This window comes from Quercus suber, unplaced genomic scaffold, assembly GCF_002906115.3.
Source record: "Quercus suber isolate HL8 unplaced genomic scaffold, Cork oak 2.0 scaffold_1311, whole genome shotgun sequence".
Classification (NCBI taxonomy): Eukaryota; Viridiplantae; Streptophyta; class Magnoliopsida; order Fagales; family Fagaceae; genus Quercus; species Quercus suber.
Window position 1 is genome coordinate 13,984 of NW_027070700.1, and position 9,970 is coordinate 23,953.

At 37.6% G+C, this 9,970-nt stretch overlaps 1 protein-coding gene across 1 annotated transcript; it reads right to left on the minus strand.

Moving 5' to 3' along the window:
- Positions 1 to 9: 9 nt before the first annotated feature.
- Positions 10 to 4,057, minus strand: LOC136065908 (ATPase GET3B-like; the record flags this gene model as incomplete). The annotated part of the gene is given in 13 exon segments (XM_065769725.1): positions 10 to 81; positions 194 to 350; positions 563 to 697; positions 921 to 1,019; positions 1,106 to 1,180; positions 2,592 to 2,657; positions 2,734 to 2,755; positions 2,757 to 2,800; positions 2,897 to 2,930; positions 2,932 to 2,969; positions 3,429 to 3,539; positions 3,661 to 3,723; positions 3,824 to 4,057. Coding segments are annotated over 12 exon segments (1,059 nt in total), but the record flags the coding sequence as incomplete, so codon positions are not given.
- Between the last annotated feature and the right edge of the window lie 5,913 nt (positions 4,058 to 9,970).

Genomic DNA, 9,970 nt, shown 5'->3' on the forward strand with positions numbered 1-9,970 from the left:
CAGTTCCTAATAAACTGGATGTGCCACAACTCTTGACCACATCAACATGCCAAGCCATACAATAAAAAGTGACTGTCATTGCTGCTGATGATAACCCAAACATCAGTTCACTGAAATATAGTTCTCCAATTTCTGAAGAATAAGTGGGTTTTTCAGAGGCAAAGATTATGAAAAAGATTTCAGAAAAGTTTACCTTGTCAGATTGCAGATGGTCATTTCCAAATAATATCTCCCAAAAATTTAAGAGCTGGAACACCCCTAATCTCTACATCTACTAGTGGTGCCTGGATCAATTCCAAGCTGGAGAGTTCTGTGTCATTCCGAATCATATCAAGAGCACGCGACTGATCCTGAAATGTGTAAAAAAAGAATACTTTCCATTTCAACTATCCCCAAAATACAGCAAAATAAAGAAAGAAAAGTAATTCAAACTACACGATGTTTTCTTCTTGTGTAAAAGGCAAATGCTCACAGTTTGATTGTTCTTGCATTAAGCAGGTTATCACAATCAATACATAATAAAGCATATAATCTGCCAATAAGTGTGTATACTGATTAATACCTTTCTTTTCATTGCACAAAACTTGCAGTCTGAGGCAGAAGGGGGAAGGATCTGATTAACAATAAGCCTCTTTACAGGAACATTTTCCTTCTTCAAGGAGGCACGCAACCTAGAAGACTCACTAACCGCCATTACCTTGCAAAAATAGAAAAATGTGAGTAATTAAGGTAGAAGCATATAGCCCAAACTATTCACTCAATAACAAGCTAATCAGCCATCCTACACTCATGTCAACCAACACTCGATTCATTTGAGGTAAACTTAAAGCAAATGGAAGTACCACAGAGCAAATAAAGTAATAAACCATTTAGATGACAAGAAAAACAACTGGTATAGAACTACTTCTAAAGATTCTCACCGTGGGGATTGTTACTATGACGAACTCAGTTGAATCTGTGTCACGAAAAAGTTCACGCACTTTTACCATCCTCTCCCGCAGTTTCTCTAACTTGTCAGCCTGCATTATAAAGCAACATTAGGATATTTTGTAAATCAAAATCAAAATGAAAATGCAACACCAATTCCTAGTAACATAAGGCTGACCGCATCCAGCCGGGTTTCTTCTTGCCCAAAAACAGATTTGATGGCTGAGGTGGCCGAAGCTATTTTCTGTCTGAACTGCAAGAGCCAATTTGAATGGAAAAAAAATGTCAATGAAAATGGAAAACAACACTAGAAACATTGCGTTGGAAGTAGTATGGAGAACTAGTTTTAAATATTCTTCTGAATTTGTAAGAAATGCTTACATTTACCAATCCAATCCAATAAGGTACAATCAAGTGATTACAAGTAGAATATAATTGAAAATGTTCCTTACCTACCCACAAAATGGAAAGTTAACATAAATAGCATCACAATTTTTTTGTCAAATGAGTCTAACTGGAAGTTTGGGATGAAGCAACATGTCAAAAAAAAAAAAAAAAAAAAAAAAAAGGCAATGCCCATGGGACTCTTTTAAATCTAAGGTATGATACTTAGCGACAGTGTTGAAAACAGAATGATGAAAGTCTTGGCAATAAGTAATATGGGAAAAATAACTCGGGGGGGGGGGGAAGAGAGAGTGTGTCAATGATGTCTGAACATAGTTATATGGACTAAAGGCGTCAAAAGAAGGGGATAGAGTCTTGGATTCTTCCCTCTTTCTCACACACACAGAGATGGATTCGTCATCACATGGAAAATCAACCATTGTCTTCCATGTTCCACTTGCTTAATCTAATAACATGACTTTGTCCAAAGAATATTATGGACATCATGATTCTCATAGTTAACTTTACACCAATGGATAATTTCAAATCCACCCATTTTCAATGTTAATTCCAGAATTTTACAGATTCGTCTGTATCACTGTTATGATCAGACCTCTTTCTCTCTCTCTCTCTCTGATTATCAAAGCTATTCAAAGCTGTTGCCTTAGGGAGATATATTGTGTTGTACTCTTGTGGTTTATGAGTGGTACTCTTCTAGACGAGTTTGGAATTTCAAGTGAAGAGGTATCCCGATCAGCTGTTACCATCGGAATATTCCTCATCCGGTTGTAGACACATCTCCCATATACAAGTAATGAATTGTCTAAGGGTTAGTATCTAAGAATTTACAGCTCCTCCTTTTATGTACAAGATCTTTATCAATTATTCTCTTTCTTTAACAAAAGCAAAAGAATACAATCTACAAACTTAGCTTAGAATCAGCACTTTGTCTATATAGTCATCACATTCTTTAAAAATGGCCAATTAAAAGCTATTAGAGCTGGAAAAAATTTTATTTAGTTGCTTTTCCATGACAAAGAGAGCCAGAAGTCAACTTCGGTCACGCATTATAGTCAACTTATTATAAATTATCAGTGTATCCTGCTAAAAGAATTAAGACACTGCAGACAACTCACATTCTCACCATGAGTGATAATTTGACTTTTATAATCATTAAATTCTTTTTCTTTTTTCTTTTTTTTTTTTTGGGGGGGGGGGGGGTGGTGGAGGGGAGGGAGGGATTGCTGTAGGTTATTCTTACTCCCCATCCACATGGCTACCTTCAATATCTTGCCTATGGATGCATCCAGGAAGTCTGGCAAGGACAAAAGACGCAAAGTATGACCCTGTCAAAAATAATTCATTAACTTCAATAGATATTAGACAACATGCATGACACAGAACATTTTATTATGCGCTTACCGTGGGTGCAGTATCAAAAACTACGAGTAAACATGTTATATTCTTGTGATTCCAGAAATTGCATAACCTGGCAAGAGGATTTCTAGTTAGTAAGGAAGCAAGGAAACTAAAAGATTTATTGTGCAAAACACTGAGCTAAATAAGAACTGCAGATAATACATACCTTGGATATTGCCATAGCTTCATCCAAACCAGGGGGAGGTGTCAAGCAGCTCTCCTAGTTTTAGCTCTCCTAACTTCATCAATCAAAAATACGTCAATCAAAGAGAATATGGACTGTGATCATTCAAAATTCAGGACATTCTTTCTCTTTCTTTCATTTTTATTTCTTAAAAAAAAAAAATTAAGGAAAGGTATATCATAAACTGTTGGGAGGAAATTTATGATGGGGAAAAATCCCGACTTCTCAGGACTTGACCTCATTTTGCACCATAAGTGAGCAGCTCTACTCGTGCATGTGCAGGTGCATGCATTTGTACACTTACACAGTCACCCAAGGAGAGAAATAAAACTGTGGAAAAACCACTCCACTCAACTCAATTCTGGATAAATGAAGTTCTGAAGTTATTCTAACTGTAATATAGGGTCAACCATTGAGAATAGCCCTGGTGTATTGTTATAGTGTTCATATTGAGTAAAGATACTTATAATATAAGGTTATGTTGCAATATCAAGAATTTCATATAGAGCTTTACCTGATCAGCAAGCATTCCGAGGCCCATACCATTCATGAAATCCTGAACCCCAGTTCCACCATTTTTCTGAGTTGCACTGCGGAATTCTTCCCTAGCCTTCTCAGGGTTTATCTGGCATAAAACTAATGAATTTAACTTAAAGAAATAAGAAAAAAAGAAGGGGGGGGGGGGGGGGGGAAGAAGAAAAAGAATAAGGACAAGAGAGAGGATAATCATAGACATCTTTCTATACCTCAAGAGCAAACAATGGAGAATCAGGTCCTTCAACTGGTACCAGTGTCCCTCCAGTCAAATCCTAGGATAAATAATACAAGTACATACTCAATCCAATTAGTGAAGTGCTACTTGGCCTGCAGATATTTTAATGCAGAACAAGAAGAAAAAAAATTTAAAACCTGAGCAAAAGAATCACTCAAGGAGTGTGCAGGATCAGTGGAAACCACTAGAGTGGGGTGCCCACTGTTAGCAAATTTAACTGCAAGTGAGGCAGCGCAACTCGTCTTCCCTACCCCTCCCTTTCCACCTAGCATGTAATACTTCCGCTTGGTCCCAGAAACCATATCATCAAACACAGTAACACCTTCAGCAGGAGTAGACACTGATCTCACTGCCAAAAAGTAGTGCACAATAAATATTCATTTTTAACATCCTAAGAAGTTTTTCAATGCGATCAAATTCATCTCTCTTTGGAACATTATTCTTTGGAACTGCTGGGGTGCATAAAATGAAGCAAAACTTGAATCATCACAGCTATTGCCTTCTAAATAAAAAATAACATTAGAACTCCCCACAAGGAAAGCGGAAGTTTTCATTTGCTTCTTTTGTCCTTATACAAAACCAAAATTATGACTTATTTCTGCTTGTACACAACCATGATACTAAATCATGATGTAACAAACTGGGTCGTACATAAAGGCCAATGGGTAATTGGGTGCAACTTCATGTGCTAATGACTAACATAAAGGTACATCATCCAACAACTTTCATTCTGGCTTGTTGAAGTGGGCCGTGTGTGTGGCTTGAATTGCCACAAGCCCAAGTCAAGTAGTATTAGGAAACCAATTCAACTAGGAATGCATCTCCTTGTAATAGCCGACCTATATATATATATATATATATATATATATATTAGGTTTGAGATGAAGAAGCAGCCGTGATTAGAGAATTCCAATTAACCTAGTGAGCAGCCGCATGAGAGAAAATAGAGAAAAGAGAGGCAGCCAGCTTCTATTCTTATTGTTTCTGTGAGAGAGTGCTAGGGTGTAATTGGGATTTGGGTTTCTTGAGAGTGTTATTGTGCACTATTGTATCTCCCTATTTTTTATAGTGAAATTTCTCCGTCGTCTCCGTGGAGGTAGGCAGTTTGCCGAACCACGTAAATTCTTGTGTTCTTTGTGTGTGCTTGTTATTTAATTTCCGCTTATTTACTGTTATTGATTGGAGTCCTGGGGTGCTATCTGCACAACAAGTGGTATCAGAGCTAAGGTTAGGATTCAATCCTTTGAACACAGTAAAGATGTCAAGCACAAAGTATGATGTAGAGAAGTTTTGTGGCAAGGGAAATTTTTCTCTTTGGCAAAGGCGGATGAAGGATCTCCTAATTCAACAAGGAGTTCACAAGGCCTTGCTTGGGAAGGAGAAGAAACCGGAAACGATGAAGGATGTAGAATGGGTAGAGATGGATGAGAAAGCAGCTAGCGCTATTCGTCTAAACCTAGGTGATGAGGTCATTCACAACATCCTAGAAGCAAAGACCGCAAAGGAGGTTTGGGAAAAACTAGAAGGTCTTTATATGAGAAAGAACTTGACGAACAAGTTGTACGTGAAGAAGCAACTGTATAGTTTGCATATGAAGGAGGGTTCAGATCTGTTGGAGCATCTCAACACATTTAATATGTTGAACACCCAACTGTCAAGTTTTGGGGTGAATTATGAGGATGAAGATAAAGCATTACTCTTGTTAGCGTCGCTTCCTACTTCTTTTGATCATCTAGTGACTACGTTGATGTACGGAAAGAGACTATAGTACTCGAGGAGGTGACTAGTGCTCTCTTGTCACACATAAAGATGAAGCAAGATGGTGATGGTTCTCAGGCTGATGGACTTATTGTAAAGTCTGAGTCAAGCAATAGAGGTAGAAGCAGGTCAAGAGGACGGAACTCCAACAGGAACAGATCACAGTCTAAATCACGTGCAAAGAAAGATGTAGAGTGCTTTTATTGTCACAAGAAAGGACACTACAAGAATCAATGTAAAGAGTTGAAAGAGCATTTAGAGGAGAAGAAGAATGGAAAGAAGCCCCTAGAATCAGCTAGTGTTGCTGAAGAAACATCAGATGACAGTGAAGCTGGTGCAGATTTACTTTCAGTTTCATCAAGTAACAATTCTATTGGAATCTTGGGTTTTAGATTCAGCATGCTCTTATCATATGACTCCAAAGAAAGATTGGTTTGACACGTATAAGCCTTACAACGGTGGTATGGTCCAAATGGGTAATGATGCTACATGCCCGGTTATTGGGATTGGTACCGTGAAGATCAAGATGTTTGATGGAGTTGTGAGAGTTCTTAGTAATGTCAGACATGTTCCAGATCTTAGAAAGAATTTGATTTCTTTAGGAGTATTGGATGATTTGGGCTATTCATACTCATCAAAGGGTGGAATCATGAAGATTACCAAAGGTGCTTTGATGGTGATGAAAGGACAGAAAGTAAGCACGCTTTACAGATTGATTGGGAACACAGTTGTAGGAAGAGTTGCAGTCACCACTCCGATAGAGTCCAGCACTGACGACACAAAATTATGGCATATGCGACTTGGCCATATTGGTGAACGTGGTATGTTAGAGCTGCACAAGAGAAATTTATTGAAAGGGGTGAAGACATGCAAGCTAGACTTCTGCAAGTATTGTGTGTATGGGAAGCAGCATAGAGTCAGTTTCAAGACAGGCTCTCATACAAGTAAGGGTGTTCTTGACTACATTCATTCAGATGTTTGGGGTCCAGTATCAGTTTCTTCTCATAGCGGTGCTCAGTATTTTGTCAGTTTCATTGATGACTACTCTAGAAAGGTATGGATTTATTTTATGAAGCATAAGTCTGATGTGTTTGGCATATTTAAAAAGTGGAAAGCACAGGTTGAGAATCAGACTGGCAGGAAAATAAAATACCTTAGAACAGATAATGGACTAGAGTATAGAGATAAAGAATTCATAAAATTTTGTGAATTAGAAGGCATTACTCGTCACTTCACAGTTAAAGGAACTCCACAGCAGAATGGGGTTGCAGAGAGAATGAACAGAACCTTAGCAGAAAGAGCCAGATGCATGAGATTAAATGCAGGGTTGCCTAAGGTGTTCTGGGCAGAGACAGTTAACACAGCAAGCTTCATTATTAATAGATCTCCATCATCAGCCATAGATTTCAAGATTCCAGAAGAGGTTTGGTCAGGTAGACCAGTTGATTATTCGAGTCTAAAAATCTTTGGTTGTCCAGCTTATGTGCATGTGCAGAGTGGAGAGCGTTCTAAATTGGATTCGAAGTCAAGAAAATGCGTATTTCTTGGTTTTGAAAAAGGTGTTAAAGGCTATAGGCTTTGGGATCCAATCTCAAAGAAAACGGTGACCAGCAAAGATGTCATATTTGATGAAGCCCTTATGTTGAAACAGAATGAAGCAGAGACATGTGATGATAGTCCACAGGAGAAATTAACTGTTGAGGTGGAGTTTGACAAGAATAGTTCATCCAGTGATAAGGGTGATGCTGAGATTGATCCACAGCAGCAACAAGAAGAGTCTTATTCAATTGCTAAAGGTAAAGAGAAGCGGGTTCACAAAACAACACAGAGATATGGCTTTGAAGATATGGTTAGCTTTGCTCTCATAACTAGCAGTGGAGATCCATTGTCTTACAAGGATGTAGAAGAGATGGGGTCACTACAGAAGAATAAGATTTGGGAATCATTTAGTATGTTGATAAAGCCAATTCCAATAGACAAGTTCAAGAGCTACTTGGACTTGGTTGATGTTTGCAGCTTGTAAGCCCTTAAGGGCTAAGGTGGAGGCGGTGGAGGAGTTTGCTCGTGTAGCTTGATCAATTCAAGCCAAGGTGGAGATTTGTTGAAGTGGGCCGTGTGTGTGGCTTGAATTGCCACAAGCCCAAGTCAAGTAGTATTAGGAAACCGAATTCAACTAGGAATGCATCTCCTTGTAATAGCCGACCTATAATATATATATATATATATATTAGGTTTGAGATGAAGAAGCAGCCGTGTGATTAGAGAATTCCAATTAACCTAGTGAGTAGCCGCATGAGAGAAAAATAGAGAAAAGAGAGGCAGCCAGCTTCTATTCTTATTGTTTCTGTGAGAGAGTGCTAGGGTGTAATTGGGATTTGGGTTTCTTGAGAGTGTTATTGTGCACTATTGTATCTCCCTATTTTTTATAGTGAAATTTCTCCGTCGTCTCCGTGGAGGTAAGCAGTTTGCCGAACCACGTAAATTCTTTTGTTCTTTGTGTGTGCTTGTTATTTAATTTCCGCTAATTTACTGTTATTGATTGGAGTCCTGGGGTGCTATCTGCACAACATGGCTTAAGTGAAAAAGAAGAGAAAGCAAGTCGAGTCTATGTTTCTCTTATTATATCTTAAAAAATGAAACACGGGCTCATTTAAACGATTTTCTTTTTGTGGTTTCATAAAATAAAATTTTAGATTTAAAATTTGGTTTTTCCCCTTCTCCTATATTTTCTTGATAACAGGGTAAAAGTTACAGTCTAAATGAATAGAGAATCAATGAATTCTACAATGGAACGTATCTCATTATGACCCAAAAGCACAAGACCATTCAAACAAAGTTCTTAGGAAAGAAAATTATAGCAAAATAACCGAGGCCTCCACACCCTCAAAAGTATGCTTGTTCCTTTCCATCCAGAAAGTTCACAACAGGCATAAAGGAACTAAGTTCCACATAACTGAAGAATATTTTCCAACCCAATCCATCCATCCAAAAAGTAGCTCTACAACATTCCTGGGCTTTACTATTGTGCAACAAACACTGGAAAGGTAAAAGTCCACAATTTATAGGTAATGTCACGATGTCAAAACAGATGATCTACAGTCTCACCACTGCTTCTACACATGCAACATCAAATTACTAGACTAATGCCTCTCTTAACAAGGCTATCAACAATTAGAACCTTTCCCCACACTGCTGTCCACACAAAAGAAGCTACCCTCTTTGAAGCCTGTGCCCACCAAATACATTTCCAAGGAAATGTGTCACTGCCCTTGTGCCTCTTATAGCATCATAGTATGACCTAACATCAAATTGACCATCACTACTCAATCTCCAGTTCATTCTGTCAGGACCCTCGCTGCTTGGGAGACTTATTCTTTTCTTCATTCACACCTTTTTTACATGGAATTTGATTCAATCGGCACTTTGTGATAGCCTTGATTAAAAAAAAAAAAAAACCAATCTTTCTATTCTTTTACCAAAAAAAAGTTCTTGAAACACAAATGGACCTTGCTAAAATCTGTGTTCTGCCTTCCTTATGCAACAACCAAATGAAAACATTAAAACTTTTTTAACCCTTACCCTCCATAATTACCTTTTTTTTATATTTTTTATCATTANTCTTGGGTGAGCAAGAGACCAAATCCAGCATGGCCATGGAACTTCTTGAAGCTAAGCTGTGAAGAGGAGCTGAAAAAGCAGACGGAACAAGACGAGTAGCCATAGTTTTTTCTGGTTGAAACTAGAAACTGTCCTTCGGCTTTGGACTATGGAAATTAAAAACCTCCTCTCATTTCCATTTTCTGAGCCCAAAAAAAAAAAAATCCTCAATTGTCTACCGCTATACGACAGGCACTATTTTGTCGTGTGAAACTAGTTGTTAATAATTACACAACGCCTGTCGTCTACTTTGTAGGACAAAAATTTTAGCCAAATCTAACTCAAAATTTTGCCTTTTCTAGTTAGTGTAATCTCTTTCTTAAATCTTAGTATTAGCTTCTTGGCTAAAAATAGCCTTGTTACAACAAACACCAAAAATTATGCTGAAAATTTTTTTAACTCTATTTTAAGTTGAGTTGTCATTTACTTCATTTAAATCTATGACAATACAAAAATAAAGAGAATATGTGAAATTTTCGAAGTGTCTAAAATTTTTTAGGGTGAAAAAGTATAATTCTTACAAGTATGGTGGTTGTATATTTTATAACTTCATACCATTCAATACTTGTCCTCTAGTGGGAATGAATGTGCCAATTGAACTAAAGATAATTAGTTGCTCAATGCTATTCATATTTGTCATATGTCTTGGCTCAATTGAAAATTTAATTGAACTAAATTAATTTCGTTATGCTGATTGCTGACTTGAAATTCAATTAAAACTTCGAGTTTGAGCATTCGTAAATCAATGCAAGTGTTTAATATGGTTATCTCTACCTTCCCAAATGCTTCATTTCCAAAATAACACACTTGCCTGCCCTCGTGAGTCGTGATTCTCTACAAAAACAAGGAAATCATTTTCATCTGCTTTG